The sequence below is a fragment of the Pezoporus flaviventris genome, unplaced genomic scaffold (assembly GCF_033815535.1).
Source record: "Pezoporus flaviventris isolate CSIRO_AGI_PZ_B2104156 unplaced genomic scaffold, CSIRO_AGI_Pfla_v1 ptg000007l, whole genome shotgun sequence".
Taxonomy (NCBI): domain Eukaryota; kingdom Metazoa; phylum Chordata; class Aves; order Psittaciformes; family Psittacidae; genus Pezoporus; species Pezoporus flaviventris.
In genome coordinates, this window is record NW_026892555.1 from 22691905 (window position 1) to 22715205 (window position 23301).

General features: G+C 50.5%; 1 protein-coding gene across 1 annotated transcript; it reads left to right on the plus strand.

Moving 5' to 3' along the window:
• The first annotated feature begins 477 nt into the window (after positions 1-477).
• GDF6 (growth differentiation factor 6) lies at positions 478-19372 on the plus strand. The gene is made up of 2 exons (XM_061448063.1): positions 478-915; positions 10575-19372. The coding sequence occupies exons 1-2, from the start codon at positions 579-581 to the stop codon at positions 11435-11437; spliced, it is 1200 nt and encodes a 399-aa protein (XP_061304047.1). The 5' UTR covers positions 478-578; the 3' UTR covers positions 11438-19372.
• Positions 19373-23301: the final 3929 nt, after the last annotated feature.

Consider the following 23301-nt stretch of genomic DNA (forward strand, 5'->3'; position numbering starts at 1 on the left):
CCTCCGTCCCAAGGCTGCCCACTAACTGGGCCCTAGTGCATTCCAAGGTGAGATCCCCGCTTTCCACCAGATTCTCCTTCTTGCAAGACCCGTGCTTTGTGGCAAGTTCTTGCTCACATAGCTGGGAGAACACGAAGGATCTCAAGCAAGACCGTTAGCATTGCGTGAGTCTGCCCTCACCCGACACTGCAGCACCCAAGGGACACCTGAACATGCCAAAGCATCGGCCAGTTGACGAGGATCGGTATCCGACGGGCTGCAGCAAGACACGCAGCATCTCCCCCCAGCCCTCATGTCCACTTCCCACGCGGAGTACGCATAGAGGAGGGAGTAAAGGGACCCCCGAGCACCCGTCAGCGGGGTGTCCCGCCCCGCGGGGCGGGCTGGGTGCCCCCACGGGGCGGTCCGCGGCGGGGCGGTACCCACGGGGCGGGGCGGGCTGCTCCGGGCCGAGCCCGCCCGGGTGCAGTCCCCGCTCCGCGCCGCGCCGCCGCGCAGTCCCCGCGCTGCTCCGTGGGCCGCCGGAGCCGCACGTCGGGCCGCCCTCCTCTTCCTCCCCACCGCCGCCGCCTCTCGCTATGAATGCACGCCGGGCCCTGCTCTCCGCCGCCTTGCTCGCCAGCCTCCTCTGGGATTTACCTTGCTGCCTCCCGGCTTCCCTCCCCACCGCCTCGGAGATCGCCGCCTCTTCCAAAGGCGGACGGGGCCGCAGGGTGCCGCGGTCCCCACGGGAGAACCGCCCGCGGCAAGGCGGACACGCCGTGGGCCGGGCGTTCCCACGGGCGGAACCCCACGAGTACATGCTGTCTCTGTTCAGGACTTACTCCATCGCAGAGAAACTGGGCATCAACGCCAGCTTTTTTCAGTCGTCCAAATCCGCCAACACCATCACTAGTTTTGTAGACAAGGGACTAGGTAAGTTCTGTCCCTTATCCTCCCTCATGCCCCTCACCGTCCCTCCGGGGCTACGTGCGCCCCTTCCCGCAGCGTTCTGCAGTGCGAGGCTCCCGTCCCGCGGAGTCTGGCCCTGGGGAGGTGGGGAACGTGCTGCACTGGTCACTGGTGTTTCCTGCCTCCTCGGTATCGCAGAAAAGTGGATCTTTCGGTAGATCACAGAATCGCGTTGTTTTAGTTGAGGGCGAACCCGCGGTGCGGGTGCAGCGCAGCGAACTGTCCCGCAGCGCTACACCCGCACCGCGGCAGCCGTAAATGCTGCATACGAGAAACACGCGTGTTCCTCGCGGAGTCGTCACAGGATGGTGGGAAACCCTCCCCAGCTTTGCAGGCGCGTTTTGGGTGTAAATACAACTTCGGGGGAGAAAAGAAAAATCGCTCTTCTGGTTTCTTTGAGTCTGTCGGAGAAAGGATCGCTCTTATCGCTGCGGTTGTAAGGCAAATAGAAAGTTCAAACTGACCGAGGGCAAACATTTGCTGCCTAAAGCTGCTCTCGCCTAGGGTCGCTTTATCGGATTTACCTGGAAGAGCACCAGCCCCGTTGGGAAGCACTAGGGCTGGGACGTAGCCCGCTCCGCTTGCGGGGAGGCAGCCCGAAGTCCAGGTAAACGTCGCCCCGGGCTCCTCTGGGCTGCCCGGACCCGCCGTCTGCTTCGGGGCTGTATCCTGCGTCCGCTGAGCAGGGGGAGCCTGGTCCGCAGCAGTCCTGTCCAGGACCGGCAGTGGGGCCGCTCCCCGGGCCCGCCGAGGGGGGCAGAGGACGGGGAGGGCGGCAGAGCCCGGGACAGGCCAGGCTCCAGGCCTTGTCCCCACTCTCGCGGGGCAGCACCGGTACTGCGGGCTCCCGGGACTCCCTCGGCGACCTGCAGCCCCTGCCGGGGTCCTGCTTTGTTTTTCTCTCTTTGTTTTATCGCTAGTACCGGGGCGGCGGGTGAAGGTTTCTCGGCGATCCGGAGGAACATTTCCCTTCCTCTTTTTTCCTCATTTCTTTTTCATTACCCTGGTTTGTGAGCCATTAAGGACAGACTAATTAACAGGTTCCCAACGCGTGCTATGCATTCTTTCCTTCTCCCCCTCTCCCATATCTGAAGACCCACCCCTCCGCCCGCCCCCAGCGAGACCCTGCCCGTGTACCTGCCGCCGGCTGGCAGCGGCTTCCCCCCGGGACCCAGAGAGTTGAGCACACCGACCTCCCCTCTTCCAGCAGTTTTAGGGCAAAACGCAGCTCCGGGAAAACCGCACGGCTCCCCTTAACTCCAGGAGCCGCTTGCTACCCTAACCGAACCCCAACCACCCCCCTCTGCCTTCCCCCCCCCCCATCCGGAGCTTTCCCTCTCCTCCTCGGACCCACGGCCCCATGGCCATCCCCTGCTCGGGGCCGTTCCTCGCCGCGGAGGGATCGCGGCTGGGCTCTCTCTCCCCCTACCCACCCCCGGTGCCCGTCGCGCCCGTCGGGGCTCGGGAGGATGCGTGGAAGCGCCCACAGTGGGTGCTCGCGGTCGGGAGCGCCCCTGGAGGAAAGAGGCACGGGGATTCGCTTTCCGCTGTCTCCGCGTGGAGGTTGTTGTTTTTCGTTGCTGTTAAACGAAGGGGTGGGGGAAGAGGTCTCGATTTCTAGAAACAGGGTTTACAAAGCTCAGCGGTCAGAAGGAGCTGGCCCGCGTTCTCCGCCGGAAAGGAAAAGGGGTGCTAATTCTGAAATCCGCGGGGAACTAGAGCCGCGCTCAAGATCATCTTATTCTTGATAACGAGAAGAAAGACAGTTAATTTAACAAATTTAGCTCATCTCGCTGCATGGGAGATTCTACTCCGGGGGAAGTGATTTGCTAACAGGAGTCCTGGTTTGATTAAGGAAAAGCCTCACTTTTCCCCATTGATTTTGATTTGATGTGTCACAGACTGTGACCTTCTGCTGGACCTTCTGAGGGTTGCTTAGCATCGAGCCACTGATTGGAGTATTTCAACTCAGTGATCTAATTGAGTGTTCATGTCATAACATATCAAATATTGTCTAGTCTCCCATAATGAAGCGGACCAGCCAATGGCACATCACCAAAAAACTTCAAGACAGCTTCCGTTCCTCTGAAGTGGTAGCTATTTTACTGCCCACCTCCCCGTGGGCTCCTAGCCCAGTTAATTGGCGAGCTGGAGTTGTGCTGATGATGAACAGCCTTTGCTCAGGGAAAGCGGGAAAAGGGAGGGGGAGTTTCTGTCAATTAATTTGCAGACAATATAGCCGACCAAATTAACCCAATTAGATGGGCTGCTCTTTACCTAAGCGGCAGGACCGGGGGAGGTGGCGGTGGACGTCCCTCCTGCCCTGCCCAGCCCACACGGCATCCTTCAGAGCAGGATTTGGGGGGGGAGAGCAGCTCCGAGAGAAGCACGGAGCAGCTTTTAGTCCTGCCTGACGAGAAATACCTTTCCCGCACGGCATGGGCTGCCGTACCTGCGTGTCCGTGGGAGCATCCCACGGGATAGGTAACGCGGCGTCGGCTCCTGTCCGTGACGGCCCCGGGACAGTCTGGCCCAGTGCCCTCGGTGGCGGAGGGTGCGGGCACCAGCCCCGGCCAGGCACCACTCCCCGCCGCTCCTTGCTTTCCTTCCCGCTTGGAGCTAGGAAGATCACTTTCAGGGCAGCTCGAGAGAGAGTAAAGCCTCACTACCGCGTTATACATACACACACACACATATATATATATATTTCCCTACACCCCCCATGGGTAGAAAAAGGGCGCAGAAAGGGGAGAAGGATTTGCGATTCCCACTTCTACACCCCCTCCCGCCCCCCACTCGCTTCCCCTTGTTACGGTCGCAAGATCAGACAGGACCTAGCTGAATGTAGGAAAATTACTGTTGGCACATGAAGTAACTCATTAAAACGCAGATGGTGCTCTCGCTGGCCTCAGGACCCCCAGCATTGGAGCTCCACAGTAAGGCAGGACAATTAGGAGCTGCAAGGACTCCACCAGGCGGGGGGGAGAAAACAGAGTAAGAGAATGGACCTATAAACAAGCAACTCCACAGCTAGCAAGAAACACGGCACGGCTCGGGACAAACCAAAAACAAAAAAAAAAAGAAATAGCCGGGGTGCGAGGAGCGCGATTTTTAAAAGGATCTCCCGTGGGAAGCAGATGCCTCAAGGGCCTTTGCCCTCTGCATCTGCGGAGCTGCCCGCAGCCGCGGTACCGCACCAAGCTCATGTGTGCGGACCTTTGAGCTCCGCACCCAAGGGATGAGGAATTCGAAATGGGTCTAGACCGTCTCCTTCTTCCATCCCCGTTTTCTTTGTGCCGTTTCGTGTTCCAGTCGAGAGGCAGCTGGTTCAGACGGGCAGGGGTCCGGCCATTATTTCTCTCTTGCCATTAGGGTCGGGAGGGGGTGAGGACGGGAGGGCAGGACGAAAGGGGGATCCCGTGTGCAGAAGCTGGAGACTGCCCGGCTGTGCATGTGTCAGAAGTAAAGAGAGTAAATCCCACTTGAAGTTCATCTACTGCAACATGTTTATGCAAAACAGCGGGTTTCTGGGTGGACCGAAAGCTGCAATGGAGTGTAATCTGCGCAGCGCCTTTGCCCAGGCAGTGTTGTCGTTGGCAGAAGGAAAATGAAATATAAGCAGGGAAGTATTTTAATGGGGAAGGAGGGAATTCACAACTGTTAATTATTTGGTGACCTTGTATTCGATTTGTTTGAGCCTCTTATAAAAACACTAATGCAGACCAGACGGCCGGAGCGCGGCAGCGAGCAGCCGCTTCTCATCCCCGCCAGGCGCCCGGGGAAAGACCTAGTGGCCCGGCCCGGCCCGGCCCAGCGGAGCTTCCGCGCCCGCGGAACCGGCAGCGCGGGGCAGGCGGCGAGGAGAGCGGGCTGCGGCTCCGTGCTGCTGCGCCGGGGGGGATCTTGAGGGTCTTTGGGGTTTCATTCCCCGCGACGCGGGAGGGAGCGGAGAAGCGCGGGAGGAACGGGAGCCGCGGCCCCTCGTCTCTCCCCGTTCAGTACCGGGGTTTTCGGGAGGGGGTGGGGTGTGGTTATTATTTTGTTTGGGTTCTTTTGTGCGGGGGTTGCACAGTGGGGAGAGCGGTCGGGGACAGGCAGAGCGCTGGAGGACGCAGGCCGCGGAGCTCGGTGGGCTGTGCGCTGCCGCGGAGCCGCTCTGCTAACGAAAAGGAGTCACTAAAGCCTCTCAAGCCATTGCGGTGGCTCTTTTGGGACCCGATCCTGATTTTTTAATTTGACTTTTTAAATCCAGGAGCCCCTCTGCGGGGCTTGCTGAAAGATCGTGTTTAATTTTTTTATTAGCAGTATTTAATTTTGGATTGGTTGGTTGGTTTTGAGGACAGTAGGACCAAGCTTTCCCCTTCGCAGTTGTTAAGCTTCAGCCGCCCGCGGGGCGATGCTGTGCCGCAGCCTGTGCTGATCCCGACCGGGAGCCGAGCAGCCACCCTGAGCCAGCCCGGCCCTGGACTTTCACTCGCCAGACTTGTTCTCCTCCTTGCTTCGTAGTCCTATAAAAAAGAAAAGCAGCTAATCACAGAAATGCTCCTTTCCTCGAGATTTCGGTTCAGGCTGGAACTGAGGTTGAGCGTCCTTCCGTGCACGAAGTCTGGTTTATGAGCGAAAGGGGACTTTTCAGTCCTTGCTAGTTGTGGCTAGATCTGCGTGTTGTGTGCTGTATTCCACACACGTCGCTCAGAAATATCCTCCAAAGAGTCCCCTCACTCCATTTCTTAGCTCTGAGGAGTGGGAATATTCAGTCCGATTTTCTCAATAAGAATAATTTTGCAGGAATGATTTCTCCTCGATAGAAATATTTCAGGTAGTGAAACCGCCGCAAACGGGGAAAGAGAAGAGGACTCGGTTAGTATCTGTTAAAGCAGGTAAAATCTCTCTAGGGAAGCCCCTCTCCGCCTCGGCGTGTCTCCCAAAGGGATGAGGACAGATGAGGGGCCCGGAACCCGCGGGATGTCCGCGGATGTTGCCACGGCTCCTCTGCACCGGAGGGCCGAGGGTCGCTTGCGGGTACCGGGGAAGCAGCGGGAAGAAGCAGCCGTCGGAGGCAGCGGGAGCTGGGCAAGGGCAGGCAGCCTGCCGCGCAGGGACGGGGAAGCGGTGATCAAAGGTGTATCGCAGCCAGGTGCCTCCCCGCTCCGTCGGGAAAAGAATTTAAAGCAAAAGAAAATAATGATGGAAGGAGCCCTCCAGCAGCCCGCTGGGGTTTTGGCAGGGTTGGGAAGGCGTCCGAGGAAGGTGTGGTCTTTCCCGGTTACTCGATAGGGAGGAGAACGAAACGTTTACATCTAATCACTCTGTGTAATAAAAAACCGCGACGAGGCAGGCGCTGGGAGATGCGGAACTGAAACCCAGAGAAATACCACACATGGAGAGTCTGTCCCCCGCTTCCACAGCACGGGTAATGCTCCGAAAGAGATACCTGTCAACCCTGTGACTCTGCAGACAACGTGTGGGAAGCCCCTCTCAATTAGCGGGGATATATGTTTTAATTTCCAGATTATTGTTGAGCGAGCGCCTGCGAAGGGTCTTTAAACTGAAAATGTGCTTTTGGTTTGCGAGTTTAAATATGGCTTGAAAAAGAATTTGGGAATGGGAAAATTCTTCTTCAATGTGGTTTGGGTATAATTTGCAGTGATGTAAAGTTAAGATCTGAGCCCTGATGAATTGGCAGGGAGCCCAGTACCTGATCTGCCATGAAAAGGGAAACTTTGTGTAGCCTTCGTTAACCCCCCGCTCGCCTCAAAGCCCCGGCTGCCAGCGAGAAACGAAGCCCGGGCAGAAGGAGAGGCTTTGCACAGGGAAACGTACCAGCCAAGCCACTCATTTACCGTGAAATGATGAACCCGCCGCCACCGCACAGCGGAGGGAAGCGGGGGAAAGAAGGCGAGAGGCGGAAGAAAGGGGAGCCTCGGCTCGGCTTGGTCCGGCTCTGCTCGCGTTGCGCAGGTCTCGCTGGCTGCCCGGAAGCTTTTGGAAGGGCAGAGCGGAGCAGGGCTGCCCTCGTCATCCACCGCTGACACACGTTGAAACTCCAGATAGATATACCCCCTTCTTCTCCCGCTCCGTCCAACTCCCAGTGTTTTATCTTCTCCCGAAAAAAATAAACGGAGAGTCGAAATAAAACTAATGCTTACAGCATAACTAACATTCATCTAAATTAACGTTACAAATATAAACACACCTCTCTGGTGCATTTCCCGCAATGTGCCTTTCTTCAGCCAGGCTGGATGTAACATGACTTTGCTGCTCTCTCCGAGTATTTCGGTAACGGGAATAACGGTAATGACAGCCTCAACTGGCCCGAGAGAAAGGCAGATCTCGAACTGGCTGTGAGAAGCCCCGGGTTTCGCCCCAGCCGCTCCTTGGATCTAAAGCAAAACTGAAGTGAACAAGCCCCCATGCCTGTGTGCTCGTCTCACGCAGAGGAGGGAACAGTCCGGGTATCCCCCACCCTACCGCCGCTGTCGTTCTTTGTATGCGTGGAGAGAGGCAGCTTGGCTGGAACAAAGGGTTCCCAAACCAGACCGAGCTTTCTCCGGCTTGCGGAGCTCCGGAGGTACCGTTTTCCCTCCCCGCCCTCCACTGCTTTTCCCACCCTCTCGACGGCGCTGGGAGCTAGCCAGTACTGGTTTAGGATTATGTATTCATCTGGAATTATTAAGTTACGAGAGTGAATAAATAGCTTTTATCTGATCGGATTCAAAGCTGCTTATTTGAAACAACCGTCAGCCCTGCCCCTTTTTCGGAGAGAGAAGCGGGAGCCGGCAGCTGCAGAGGGAGTTTTCCAGCGCAGAGTCGTGCTGCCTGAACCCAGCCTGGGGACCCGCTTGCCCGGGGTCACATTTCTCTGCCATTCTGCTGTGTCCCCAGCGTGCCATGCCACCGAGCCAGCCGGAGTCGTCGTGCGACTCTTTCAACCTTCGCCAAGCTGGAGATTCGTAGGATGCTGCTGGGGAGAGCGCTGTAGGCGTACCCGCTGAGCAAGCCCTTGGCACCCGCAGGACCGGAGCTGGTTCTTTCCGTCCCCCCTCTCCCAGCCTTCCTTTCCGACGCATGACAGGTGTCTGCAGACCTTTTATAAACCGCTTCAGCAGCGGGACCCAGGGGAGTTCAGCGTCTCCCCGCCTCCCTCCCTTCTAACCCGCACGCCGAGATGTCACCCCTGAAGGGGCCGCCTCACAGCCACCGGCCTGGGGAGCTCGGTGGGGGGCTCGCTGCTACCTCTGTGTCCCCCTATCCCCCGGGAAAGGGCTGTCCTTTTTTTTTTCCCCGAAAGTGACCCTGTTCCTGCACCCTGGCAGGAATTCGGGGTCCCCACGGTCGGGGCACAGGCTGGGAGTAGGACGGGGAGGAGAGGAGGAGTGGTGTCTGCCCCGGAGGGACAGTGGGCTGGAGGCAGCGCTACCCCACCTCCACCGCATCACGACAGAGAGAAGCAAAGCGGGCGAGCATCTTTCTTTGAAACCAAGCCTGACGCCCCCCGTCTCTCTCCAGAAAAGAGATGGTTTAAAAGTGGAGCTGCGCCCAGGCCCGTCTCTGCCCACATCCCAAAGCAGGGCATAGGCGCTGATCTGGTTTCTTCGACGGTCGCTGGAGCCGTTGGAGGAAGGCGGGATACAGATTGAGGATCCAGGAGACCCGTCTGCACCATGTCAGATACCCGGGCATCTGACAGACGCTGGGCACAGGGAAAACCAAAGGCGAGGAGAAGGAAGAAGGGGACCCGAACGTTCTTGCCCGAGGGATTCATATCTCTTCTTTTTGAATCCCCCAGTTCTGCCCGGGACTCCCTCGAAGAAGGAGGCAATGGCTTCAGAGCTCTCCTGAGTTCCCGGATCCACCTCTCTCGCAACCCAGCCCCCGGGCCTACTGGCCCAAGCATGTGCAAGGGGGAAACACTCTCAAATCCACAACCGACCCATGGGCCAAGCCCTACTTCATCCTTGCAGCACTGCCGAGATCGTCCAGCTCTTTTGGGCAGCTCTCTCTGGATTTCAGTTTTCTTTCCAGCAGCTCGATAGAGCAGCTGCTGTCGTCACCTGCGGCTGTGACATTTTTCGGGTTGTGTGTATGTTTCTTACAGACTCCCTCCGCGCCCCGCGGGAGGGATGAGCGGCCGGCGGGCTGCCTCCCGCTCCCGGCTCTGCGCTTCTCGCCGGGGAAGGAAATCGCCCATCCAGAGGCGGGAGGCGGAGGCCGGGATGCGGCAGGCCCGGGATGCCTGGAGCGTCTGACCCATTTTCAGGACCTGGTGGCTGAGGGGGGTGCTCCGGCCCCTCCGTAAGGGTCCGGCTCCTGCCAGTCTTCCGAAACGACCCTCTGGGGAGAGGTGGGGACCGAGGTCGTGCTCCGGCCTCCTCGCCTCGCGGACAGGGCAAGGGGCCCGACGGGCACCTAGCTCTGCAGCCGGAGTGCCCGGTGTGGCAGGGTCAGGGGGAGCTGCGCGGGCAGGGGGTTGCTCTTGGCCGGCGGACGGGCTCCCCCTTGGGTCCTGTGGCCTGGCTGCAGGGCAGGTCTTTTGCCCAGCAATTCCCCCTGGCACTGCTGCACTCCACTCTGCATCTCCCTCTTGGCGTGTGGGGGAACGCAGCGGACTTTCGAGCATGCTATTCTGCTCTGAAGCACATTAATTTTTACATTGCCGTGGCGCATCTGAAGGTCTTGGTTTGCATAAATCGTACCCCTGTTCCTCCTGCCCCGCAGGAGGTTCCTCCAGATATGTCAGGTAGAACCGAAGTTGTGCAATACAGTGATTAAAATCGCAATGACCTTTGATATCAATAAATAACAGAGGGCTTTAGTCTCCGTTTCTACCCCTGGAGCGGGCTGAGCTTGGAAAAGCGGCCATGGGCTGCTGAACAGAGGCTCCACTGACACTTTTACTATTGAGATCTACACAAGCTTTACTAGCTTCTGGGGAAACCCAGGGGCTTTGGGAATTCTTGTATTTGCTGGGTTATAAACATTTTATGGGAAAGCAGCTCAGGGGAATCTGGTTTGCTTTCTGCTCTGCACCGCGCACACCAATGTGTCAAAAAAGAAGTCCAGGTTTTTCTCTTGGACGAGAATATATATGTGTATATATATGTGTGTGCGTAATGTACACAAGCACACAAACACTGACGGTCCCACACTGGTGGCAGGGCTGATGGGCAGAAGATGTGCGTGGAGCAGGGGCTGCTTCTGGTGTGGGAGAATGGTCTTATATTTGGTGCGGGTCCTTCCATACCTCCTCTCTCTTCCATCTTCTTCCTTTTCTTCTTCTTCATTTTTCCTCTTCTCATTTTTCTCATCCTTTTTTTTTCTTCCTTCTTGTTCTCAGTGTTCTTGTTATCCTTCCTTCTTCCACTTTCTTCTTCTCATTTTTATTTTCTCTTGATTCTTCCATCTCATTCTTTTCTCTGAATTCCTCCTTCTCCTCCTTCTTTCTCCTTTTCCCCTCCCTCCCCCACGACCAGCTCAGCCCTGGCTCCCAGTGGAGGCCCGGGTACCAGACCGGAGCGGGCCCGGCGGGTGGCCAGGGGGTTGGCGGGCAGGAGCTGCCCTCGGAGACCTCTCGGCAGATCCCCCCTGAGCGCAACTGACTGTAATTATTTTTTATCTCGCAGACGATCTCTCGCCCGCTCCCTTGAGGCGGCAGCAGTATGTGTTTGATGTATCGACCCTCTCGGAGACGGAGGAGCTGGTGGGGGCCGAGGTGCGGCTCTTCCGCCGGGCGTCCCGCGCCCGCCCGCCGCCCGCCGCCCTGGTACATATGCAGCTCTTCCCCTGCCTGTCGCCACGGCCTCTGGACTCTCGCGCCCTGGACCCGCGGGCGGCCCCGGCCGCCGACTGGGAGGTCTTCGACGTGCGGCAAGGCCTGCGGGAGCAGCGGCCGTCGAAGCGGCTGTGCCTGGAGCTGCGGGCCTCGGCGGGCCGCGGGCCGCCGCGCTGGCTGGACCTGCGGGGCCTGGGATTCGGGCGCCGGCCGCGACCGCCGCAGGAGCGGGCGCTGCTGGTGGTCTTCACCCGCGCCCGGCGGCCCAGCCTGCTCGGGGAGCTGCGCGCCGAGCTGGGCTCGCCGCCGCCGCCTGCTGTCCGCCGGCCGCCGCCCCGGCGCCAGCGGCGCACCGCCTTCGCCAGCCGGCACGGGAAGCGGCACGGCAAGAAGTCCCGCCTGCGCTGCAGCAAGAAGCCACTGCACGTCAACTTCAAGGAGCTGGGCTGGGACGACTGGATTATCGCCCCGCTGGAGTACGAGGCCCACCACTGCGAGGGGGTCTGCGACTTCCCACTGCGCTCCCACCTGGAGCCCACGAACCACGCCATCATTCAGACCCTCATGAACTCCATGGACCCCAGCTCCACGCCGCCCAGTTGCTGCGTCCCCACTAAATTGACTCCCATCAGCATCCTCTACATCGACGCGGGCAACAACGTGGTGTACAAGCAGTACGAGGACATGGTGGTGGAGTCCTGCGGCTGCAGGTAGCGGGCGGGACACCCCTCGGGGCTGCATCTGGCAGAGAAGCGCCGGCGGTGGCGAGCGGGGACGGCCCGCGCCCGCCCGGAGCGGGCTCGGCGCGTAGGGGAAGGGCGGGCGCCGGTTCCCGCGGGCGGCGGGCGTCGGGCAGCGCCTGCCCTTGACTGCCGTGCGGGGAAGGGAGAGAGGGCAGGGCAGGCGGCCAGGCCCCGCCGGGTCCCTTCCCCTCTTTCCCCCTCTCTTTCCCCCTCTCTCCCTCCCTCCTTCCCTCTCCCGGGGTTTATCTGGCGATCTGTCCTCTTCCCTCCAAAGGTGAAGGCAATTTAACGAGTACAAAAAGAGTCGGGGGAGGGAGAGGGAGCAGACCGAGCCCTCTCTCTGAAGTTGCTCTGAAGAGGGCTGCTTCATTTCTGCCCTCTTTCACATTCCTGCAAGCTTACCAGCCAGAAATAGCCTCCGGCCCCCACCCCCAAAGGAAAAAAAAAAAAAAAGAGAAAAGTTAAAAAACAAAAAAAAAGCTCAAGATTGTAATTACCAGTTAGGTTTTATTTTAAGACAGCAATGAAAAACTGTGAAGAGCGAAGTGTTACAGAAAGCACAACCTGGGTGAATGGAAAGGAAACTCCCTCGAATTTCAGGAACAGCGCAAGGATGCCATTGCCAGGTCTCTAAGTAGCTCTAGCTCGGCAGCCCTCGCAACCTGCAGCAGTATTATACGCGAATGGTGTGCTTGAAAAGGCGTTCTAAGTAAGATTCCTGTTTCTTTCCCGCCTTTGGTCTCAGCTGCTGCTTCACCTGAGGAAAGTGCACTTCGAAGCACGCCTAGCCCTTTCTTAATGTAACTGTTATGTTCGTAGTTTCAGGCTTTTCCCCACTGAGTTTTAGAGTCGTCTTATTTGGTTTTGCAGAGCTGGTGAAAAAAAAAAAGATTAAAAAAAGAGAAGAGAATAATAATATAAAATGCTAATAAAAAGACTCGACCAGGAGCAATAATTTAAAATGCACATTTTGCTTTGGATGCACTGTTGTTCATATAAAAGTTGTAAATATTTGTTTATTTAAACAGACTGAAAAGTGCAAAATGGAGATGAACAACATGCATTTTTTTTTAATGTACAAAACATTATATGCACTCGAAATGTTATAATTTCTAATATTTTTAAAAGTTTATATTTGAGTTGTACAGAATTAAGCATTAATCAAATATTTCATCCTTACTTAACATTATCATTTCCTTAAGATATTATTACAAGATTTAAGTTCTGTGCTAATAATGGAAAAAAGAACTTTTTTTTTACTGTCTACCTCACTATAATGCAAGTATTTACAACTCTAAAGTTATCTGAGGTAAATTAATATTCAGAACATTTTTACAATACAACTTTACTGGACGGTACTACAACTATTACTGTATTATTAAACATTTCTTTTTCCAAAAAGTCAGCTTGCTTTTATATGTTTTATTATTTGGTTAAGTAATGCTGAGTTCTTAAGTAAACATTAGCTCCAGTTCTACAAATGCTGCAGAATTGAGTTGGAGCAAGTGCCACTTAGAGATGTACCTGAAACCATTCCTCCTATCTGAAGACTTTTTGTACTCTCACAAGATCTTTAGTTTCGTCTTTGGTATATGCTGGTGGCTCAGAGCTGCATTATGTTTGTCTGCATTTCATGCAATGATTACTATAAATGGGAGAACGCATTAAGGGGAAAAATTCAGACAAACCTTTGTAAATCTCATCTGTACCGGGTACGTTTATATACACTGTATGATGTTGATGAGCAAAAGACAATGAATGTTTTATAAATGATATTTATTTTATTGCAATGGGTAATATATTTATTAAATATTTCTTGGCTATCTCTTAGATAATGAAGAACTATTAAATAAGTAGCTGTTTCAGTAAGAGAAGGATTCCCCTCTTCTCTCACAGCAATGCTTGTGGAGAAGGTGGTGTAGGCAGTGTGGGGGCTCTTGGAAAAGAAAGTGCCTCATCTTATATGCAGAAGGGCTGAAAGAGATGCTCACCTTGTGGAATGTGTTGAAAACAAGGTTCTTTTCATAGAAAGTGGAATTTTTTTAACCTTATCACAAGATCTGATCACATTTTTCCCTGGCCAGCTTTCACCCCCTTGGACTGCTGCTTGAACAAAGGATTGCAGAATCATGCCCGAGTGTTTGAATAGCAGCAGCTGAGAGACCTGTAGAAGACTCCAGCTTTAGAGCTGGTACAATTGCCAGAGGAATATTTCTTTTTAATACTTAATAGTGTTTCAAGTTCATGACTAATAGAGTCAGAAACCACAGCTTTAAAAACAGCTTTAGTTTTAAAGCTGGGTTTACTGTTTGGAGTGGTGTGAACTTTGGTTGCTGCTCTGACCACACTGGTTCAGTCTTCTGCTATGGATGAAGCTCCCTCTCTCTTTACGAAGGAAAGCAGTGGGCAAATGATGCCCAACAGGCTGCAGTGTGCTCTCTGAGGAATGGTAATCAGGATCCATAAGACGCCATCCACTGGAAATGACCACTGAGTGAATCATCGTTTTAGTTTGCTGCCTAGTGAGCAAATGAATTATCACTTGTACAGACAATGCTTTGGCTAAAACCATGCACTGAGATTTTCAATGCAATTTCCTTTCCATGTAAAAACCAGCGTCCCTTCTATTGCAAGACTGTACATTGCACGCTTGGTAGCAAGCTGGTCTGTCACTGAGCCACCCGTTCTGCTCTGCCTCAGATGTGGCTTTGGGGAACGTCATCAAACAAAGTTCAACTGTGGGAGGCCTAAGAAATCTCTCCTGAAAGAAGGTTCTCAGAGAGGCAACAGAGAAGACATTGCTGTCTTGGATATACAGTACAGAGCAGTTTGTATCTTCTCCTACATTAGCTGATTTTTTGGTGACCTCTTTAATGGCCAGAAAAGGTTTAAAAGCAGTTTGTCCCAAATGTCTGATCTGTACTTGTTAATGTTTTAAGGGCAGTGAGAGAGCTGAAGAAAGGCAAAAATAGTCAGCATCTGCATTACCTGCTTTGGAGGCAAACCTTTTGGATTTTACTTACTGAAAGAGAGGGAACACTGGCTTTCTGAATGTGTGCTCTGTATGCTACAGCTAATATAACATTATCTGAGCCCGTTTTGGCAAGTCTGCTCTTCCTAAAGATGGGATCTCCGCTCATTTCCTTTTTTAGGTCTGCAGTATTCTTTTGTACAAAACTGAGAATGAGCGGTACAGTGCTGAGAAGGAGAAGTGGAAAGATACAGCAAAGCTGATGGATGGTCTTTCCTTGCTTGCACCTCCTTTTCTTTCTCTCACCCTGCCCCCAAGAGCTAACTAGTAAACTGAATGAAAAATAGCAGTAATTATTTTTTCAGCTTTTACCACAAATACTGCGAGCCTTTGTTACAGAGAAACCCAAATATGGAAATTCAGCGGATGCACAGCTCAGATCTCCCTGTCCTGCCAAAGTAATATGAATTTTCTTCTCCATTTCTCAACTCCCCATGCTCGAAATCATATTTAAAAAGGGGAAATGATTTCTTTTGTTATGCTGCTGGCCAGAAGAGGGAGCAGAATCTATAAAGTAGTGGGAATAGACACCAGCAGAGAGAAGTCAGCTGAAGTCAGTCTAGCTCATGGTGTGGTATGTATCAAAAGACATTACACAGTTCATCCGTCCCATTGGCTGTGTTGCTCAAATGCAAGAAAACCACCGGCTCCTCTTTGACGTATAGATATACATTGGAACAATTAAATTCTGAATATGAGAATGAAAAAAAGGTAGTGTGGAGTTTAAGCCCTAGGTTTGTAAATACTGCTTCTTTTTGGACCACAGACTCCCTCTTACATTGATTGATTTATGGGAGAGGTATATTTGTGAAAATGAATTTTGTGGTAAAATGCTGGAACTTCCCCCATGAAGAGTAGATCCAATCTTCTTTATTACCTGCACACAGATGAGAGGTTGGTTTGTTTACTGAAATGTATGAATTAATCATGTTTATTTTTAACACCTCAATGTTTAACCTTAAATATCACCTGAGAGACAGAGTTGATCACATTGCATGAAACATCTGCCTTCATAACCTCTTTGCTTCAGAAGGACATCTGAAGCTGTAAGGAAGTCGAGTGGCTGAACTTCACCTTTGTCAATCATTCAGATGCTGCGCAGCAGGACAGCAGATTTCAATAGCATGTAATTTGTTCCCTCACATAGGAGCCATGTGCTATAAAGCAGTATCCTCCCCTTGAGTGGGGTCTTTTGTCAGCATTGAGCTATATTATACGATCACATTTCCAAATATTTGTTCTTGTTTCTTTGCAGCGTCAGACCTGTTGTAAACTGAGGATGTTCCAGCTGTTCATAATTGTGAGGGACGAGAGTCAACATATTGTGCCTGCTGTGCTCATCGTCTCCCTATTCCTTGATGACTGCAGCCTTGAAAAGTACCACTGTTGTAGTCAATATACATTCCTATTTAGTGTATCATACTGCTGGGAATTAGAAAAGGTGCTCCCAAGGTTTTAACCAGAGTTAATTTTGCACATCAGCCTGACACAGAGTATTGGATCCTATATTTGCCTATGTGCTAGCATTTTGACAAATCTAGTATTTGTTTAAACCGTGAATGCTGTCAGCCCTCTCTCTGAAACTGAGAAGCCTGAAATTGGACCGGGGACTTCTATCCCACAAGACCACTTTCTTAGTAACAACTTTCTGCACCATTTTTTGTGAAGACCCTTAGAAGAATCTCCATAGAATCACCAAATCATTTGTGTTGGAAAAGACCTTTATGATAATTTCTATGAAGCATTGCCTAATCACTAAAGAAACATTGTTTTTCAGAACATGAGAGCTTTAGTACTAGAGACGAATTAGTAAGAAGACTCCAAGGACACCAGTTTTCAATTGGGTGAGCAGGAAAGACCTCAGGTGAATAAGAAAACTGAAGGACCGGTGGACAACTCATTTCTGCAGTGGAAGTGGGAAATTGCAGGAGGGCCATAGAAGAGCAAAAGGGATAACATAAGGGCACACTGCCAAACATCTGAGATGTCTTTGCACTAATGCTGAGAGTATGGAGAATAAACAGGAAGAACTGGAGATCTTGGGACACAACAAAAGCTACAGTTTAATCAGTATCACAGAGACTCAGTGGAATAAATTGCAGCACTTCAGCGTTAGCAGAAACAGCATAATTTGTGTAGGAAGGACAGGCAGGAAAAAAAGGAAGAGTATTATCTGGTATATTGGGAATGTGTAGAAGGCCAGAAAGGGGAGAGACAGAGCTGTTTGAGTTAAAATTGAGAGGTACTGTAAAGCTCTTCTAAAGATTACTTAATGAGGAGGAGGAGGCCAATGTCGTGTTTTTTGAGCAACTACTGGGAGTGTCCTGAGGATGTGAGGTAGTGGTAAAAGAGGACTTTACATAACCAGATATCTGTTGTAAGAAAAACAAACAAGCATACAAAACCCAACAAAACCCCCAAACCAACAGCACAGCGCAGACAGTTCCTCAAGATTTTGGAATGTGTTGGAACAACTTTTTGTTTTGAAGAGTGGAGGCAGTTACAGGAGACATGACTAGATAAGCTATGATAGATATAGCTAATAAAGAGAAACTTGCTAGAAGACAATTTGAACTCATACATCTGTGGAAAAGGAGGCTTGAGGGGAGGAGGGCAAGATGAAATGACTCTTGTAAGGCGGACTTCCTCATGTTGGGGAATTGATAGGGAAGGTTTGCAGGGAGGAACCAAAAGGAGCTTAAGGAAACAGGCAGTTTGGAGGAAGTCCTTATTTAAAGGTCCCATAGGAAGCTATCCTGCTGGCAAGGAGGACAGCATTGGAAGAAATCAGGGGGTCTGAGTCGGGAGCCACTTGGTTAAACTTTTCATCAAAAACCCATTACAAAAAAGTGAGCAAAGACACTGTATTAGGAAAAGTAAAAGAGAAGGGCTGAAGTATATAGAATGCAAAAGGGACCAGAAAAATAAGTAAGAAGAAAGAAAAGAATTATCACTTCATAGAGATGGTAAACAAAGGACGAATAACAGAGCGGGCTGAAGTGTGAAACAGCTTCTTTGCAAGTAGAGAACACCTGATGTGAGAGGCTGAACACATTTAGAGCTAGCAAAGGAACTGAAATGCAGGCCCCAGAAAAGAAGGAATGTTTGAATACAGCAGGAAGTCCTGGGGACATTTGATCTGACATAATTAAAGAACTAACCACAATGATTTATGAAATATTAATGAGTGTATGTAAGAACACACAGAAGAATTAAGGGCACCAAAAATTACATATCAGCCAACCTGCCTCAGATATCTCAAATACTTTGAGAACTACTGCAGAATATTCAAGTACTTCATATAATGGCTACTGCAGAATGAGAAGGTGATAAAATCATCCAGCATGAATTTATCCAGAACAAATCATATCCAAATGGTCTAATGTTCTGCTTTGATAAGAGTGAAATGTAACTCAAGCACTTAAGAAAATGGGTTTCCAAATGATCTTGCTACATTGAAAGAGCAGCTTGACATAAGTACAATGAAATGCAATATCAACAAATGCAAAATACTACACCTGAGGAAGGATAACCTCAAGCATAAGATGTAAATCTGGCTACATTAATGGTTCTGCAAGAAAGAAACTGGAATGATTGCTGAATATGACATAATAAGTGATAGTGTTGCCCAGGATATTTCAGAATATAACAACTGGGATATTAGGTGCCAGAAATACTCCATGGTGCTTTAATGGGGGTTCAGGCAAAGTTCTGTGTCTGGTTTTAGGGATTATATTTTTGCAGATCATTTTCTGATGTCTTCTGGACCATTGGTAGTCCGCTGATCACAAACTGACTAGTAAGGCCTGGGACCTAAATATATCTAGGCATGACAGATGAGTATGTAAGACTGGACAGCTCGTGGTCCACAGACCAGGCCTTCTATGTTTTCTTTCTTTCTATTATCTGAGAAACATTTTCAAATACATCTACCAGGATGGGCCTTGCTTGGTTCCTTGCTATCAAAAGAGGAAGAAGTGGAGCTCCCAGGGACTCTGCATGGAGCGCACACAGTGAATGAGTTCTTTTCATCACAAACTGCCTGAGACTGAGGAGAATTGGATGCCGTGGTACTCCTAAAAACTGTTATGCACTCATCTGCAATTAACTCCCTTGAGAAATACAAGCCTGAATTTTGCTCTTAAAATAGGAAAAGGAGGATTTATTGCAATGCCTATTGTGGCACCTAAACTGGGCAGTAGTCCTGCTGGGATGTCATTAGGATTGAGCAGAGTGGAATAAATGTCTCCCATAACTTTAAAGGCATTCAGTTTAATACAGTCAGCTGAATGCTTCAGAATGAGAGAGACCCTTTGTTTGCTCTCACTCCAGTGGAGTCCTGTGCTGGATGAGAGTCTCTTGTTGCCATCATAAACCAGACAATGGCTCATGGCATGACAACAATGTGCTGTTTTGATGGGCTTCTGTGAATTCTCCAGGCATGATCTCCTGTAGATGCCAATGCTGGCCAGCAAAGTCCAAAACCTCAATCTGCCTAAAACCAGTTATTTCCACTTCCCAGTAGATATTTTGCAGCCAGCACTGCTGTGTCCTGCAGCTGATTCCCAAATACTTTTCAGCAACTGGGTTTTGTGTCAAGAGTTTTAATCTGCCATTGCTGTTCTGTTTGTCATTTACTACTCATTTTGGTTCAGATGAGGATCTCTGGAGAGGAGTTTTGGTCCTTATTGTGATCAACCAGATACAAGCAATAGAAAGCTCTGTTCCATCTTGAACCAGAAACCTTGCAAATCTGAGGGAAGGTAATTCTGGGATGTGTCTGCAGGCCCATGTATTTAGTGAACTAAATACAGTGTACCTGGTAATCAGCCCCTTCACATGTGTCTTTCATTAGCGGAGAAGATCAGCATCCAATATGACACAGGCTCCCAAATATTAGTTGCTTTATTCTGTTAATTTAAAGTCAAATAATGACTACCACCATCCAGAACTGGAATTCTGTAAAACGTCCCTTTTTGTCAATACCCTATGAGCAGACTCTTTTCATTAATGGCATCAAGGTTGTACAGACTCTTCACTATTGGCCAGTTGCTGGTTCCTTCTGTTCTTTTAGGCTAGAGTCTAAAAAACTGTTTAACCTGGGATGTACCTCTGCCAAAGGCTGGTCTGCTGGGTGGCAGTGCAAACAAATTCATCATTGATGAAACAGGCAGCAGAGCCATCAAATGAAAAGTAGCTACAGCAAGTCCAAAAGAAAGGTTTTGAGAGAGAATGAGGAAATAAGGAGTGTTCATCATTTAAGGAATTCACAAGTATTTCTGACTTCACGTTTCTTTCTAAGGTGGAATGGGCCTCCTTAGGAGAGGATGAATGCCTGAGAGGTTGGGGCAGATGGGATCACCTTGGGGCCATTAGAAGTGTGGCAAACAATTTGAAAGCATTGCCTGGTTGACTTGTCATAGCAGTTGTCCTATGCAAGGGGAAGCTTGCATGAAAATGTTCTGTATTTTACTATACTTCTCAGTGCTTTAGCTGTTTCAGTGTTTTCACCATTAAAGATGTGAAAGGGCTATAGCAGCCTAGAGAAAGCCCAAATGCTGTACTCATATATAGCATGCTTTGTACAGCTTCATAGTCCTAGCATGTCTGCTTGTATCTCTTGTTCTGGGTTCTGCTCTGTCCACTCTTAGCAACCAAGGACAAACTCTTTGGTGCAAATGCGGAATTTATTTCAGGTGACATAGCCCAGTAGTGATGTCTCCTCCTCCTATAACTTTGGTTCAGGTCTTTTCTGCTTGTGGCACAAGTTTCACCAGAAACTCCAGGGCATTTGGGCTCATAGCTTAGCAAGAGGGTTTTGTTTTGTGCGAGGAAGTATATGCATTCAAATTCAAAGCAGATTGTTTTATGCAGTGTCAAATTCTGTGCAGATGGAACATGATATGATATGTTGAAGTGGGATATATAGCATACGGCCATAATTCAGGGAAACACATTTCTGCAGCTGGATACCTGCTATTGAGTTGGAAAACATGTGTACTGTATTCTTGTAGGCTTCTACCAGAACAGTAAGAGGACATGAAAGACAGGTCGGTCATGGGATTGAGTATGAGCTAATACTTCCATCTATCTCACTGTTTTCATAGTGTTGTTCAAAACTAAGCCTCCTGTTGTCACAAAAGGCAAAGTACATCTGAAAAAGAAGTTATTGCTGAGCTCTGCCCCCCCCCAGGTTCATGCTGAGAAGCCAACATGCGCAAATAGGCTGCACCATTTTGCAGGGTTGTGACTTTGGGCTGGCATGACCATGCCTTCTCCTTTCCCATCCCTAAGAGAAGCAAAGCCCATGCTACCTCAGGGTGCAGCACTTCTTCCAGGCAACAGCCCCTGACTCATGGGTTCTGGGGATCCCCAAGGGTGCAGCACCCACCTCTTGTTCAGCCTTGCTGGGACACAACAATGAGTGGCTGAATGGGAGTGACTGATGTCTTTGGGTGAGGGACTGCCATTCTGCCTGGTTCCTGGATGGCCTTGCGAGGTATGGGCATGATTTTACAGCATCCCTAAGCTGGCAGGAGCTGAGCTGTACGTGGCAGACCTATTCCTTAAGGAAAACAGACCCATGGAGAGGTGAGCTGTAAATGACTTAAGCTGTATTAATCATCAACTTATGCCTCCTGCCAGGCAGAGGTAGCCTGTGCGTGCAGTTTCTTCTGTGGTTCAACTGCTAAATACCTCGTGGTCAGATTCATGAGTAATTACCTGCCTCAGACTACTTTTAAATAATGAAGCAAGTATAGGCCATTGCCCTGGAGTGATCCATCCTTTTCAACGCTGCGTTCCCTGCCTGCTGATCACAAGCTCTGCTCCCCTGCACCCATCCAGCCTCTGACATCGCCCTGCTCCATGTCAGCCAAGCACAGCTAGTGAATAACCATCCTTCTCCTTTGCTCAGGCTAACAATGCTCCCCTCTCACACCCTTTCCTCTGCTTTTTCTTTTGCAGACTGTTTGTTTTGCGCTTAATTTTACCTTCAAGACCTTGTGCAACCGTTTACCAGTCTGGATGTTGTGGTTTCTCAGGGCACAGTCCTTCAGCCCCCTCAGAGATCAGCTCGTTCCTCTTGCCTCTCCCTCTCCCAGTTGTGGCTTTGTCCACATTATTGACCTGTCCTACTCTCAAATTCCATCTCTCATCACTGTCATAGCTACAGAAAATTGTATTTTCTTCAGGAGTACTGCACCCTTGAAATTCTGTTAGATCAATTTACCCCCCACCCCAAGACTAGCCTGGCAAAATGTTAACAGTGAAGGTAGAGGCTGTCTCTACCGTGCAAGAAACCTGTTTTCCCCATTGCCTTTTTTTTTGCTTTCTCATTTTTACTGGCTACAGTTTTTACGCTGCAAAGCTCTTCCCTCCAGTTGGAAAAGACAGATTTCTAAGGAGAATGAAAGGGATCTTTATGTGGGAAAAATATCAATGAAAACAGAATTCATTTGTTGGTATTAAAGAAGCTTTTGCAAGGATGGCGGTAAATTACCATTTTCTGTGGCTTTTCATCTCTGCCTTCTCCATTCTTTCAATACCAAACACCAAGCGAAATAAGACAAGGCAAAGATCTAAAAATTTCAAGTTAGTTTTTATGAACTGAGTGACATTTTCAGCCACATGGCAACCCTCCTCACCCCAGACTGGTTTTAGGGTTTTTATTTCTTGCAAAATCAGTGGCTGTTCCTCTCTGTGGCAGGAACTGCTTGGGGCAGGGGGGGATGCTCTGAGACCCAGTGGTCTCAGCAGGTGCAACCAGGTGCAGGTAAATGTGCTGGTTCCTGGTGCACTGTGGGACCCCCTGGGATGTGATGGTGGCCCCAGGAGCAGGGGCAGCGCCTTCCCATGCTGGGCACACACTTTCCTGGCACAGCTGAGCAATAAACCCCAGCACTATGCTCGGCCACACACTGGCTTTTCCCAAGTGCACTGATGGCTCCTGCTTGACCTAACCTGACACAACTTGCATGGTGCAACCTATCCTTTGTTTTCACAGATTCAAAGAGATTCCTCCTAGAAAGCTGAGGGAAGCAGAGAAATATGTATGTGACCTGAGGGCAAGCATAGGTGGCTCCTGTGGCAGAGACTTCTGGAGCAGCCCAGTATTTCCCTCTTGCAGATAGCTTGGTATGCATCTAGATCTGGCAAATGCTATAATTATACTGCATATCTCTAAAAGGTTTTTCATGCTGCAATAAGGGATGAAAATAACAAAACAAAGACATTGTCCTGCGTGGAGAGCATGGAAATAGCAACAAGTTTTCTGTCAATTCATGTTGCAATTTGGAACAGATTCAGGGCAGTTACATTCTGATCCCCTTTGTGCACAAGTATGGCAAAGTTTGTTTTCCACAGGTGGCAAACCCACTGGATTTTTAAAGGTTAATTTTATTAACAATATTAAATGTGAAATTTAAACAAATATATAGATAAAAAAGCAGGTAGAAAGGAAATTGCAGAGTTCTCGAGCTTTGGATTTACTATTGTATGTGCTAGGAGGAGAGATATCAAAGACTACGTGAGCAGCAGTGGCTCAGCAGCAGAGCTCTGGTTCTGGATGTTTGTGATCAAATCAGAATGCAGAAACAGTGACGATGCTCAGAGGTGTGTGAGGGATGGAGCTGCTCATGAATGCTGAGTGAGCAGAAAAGGCACTGCTTTTGTCATTAATGAGCACTCTGCTCCATGTTTTGGCTCAGATGCATCCCTGGCCAATGCCATTGGGACGCCAGTTGTCTCCACAGGGGCCCTGGGGTAGCTGGAGGAGGTGGTCGTGGCTCTCTCCAGTGTGTCTA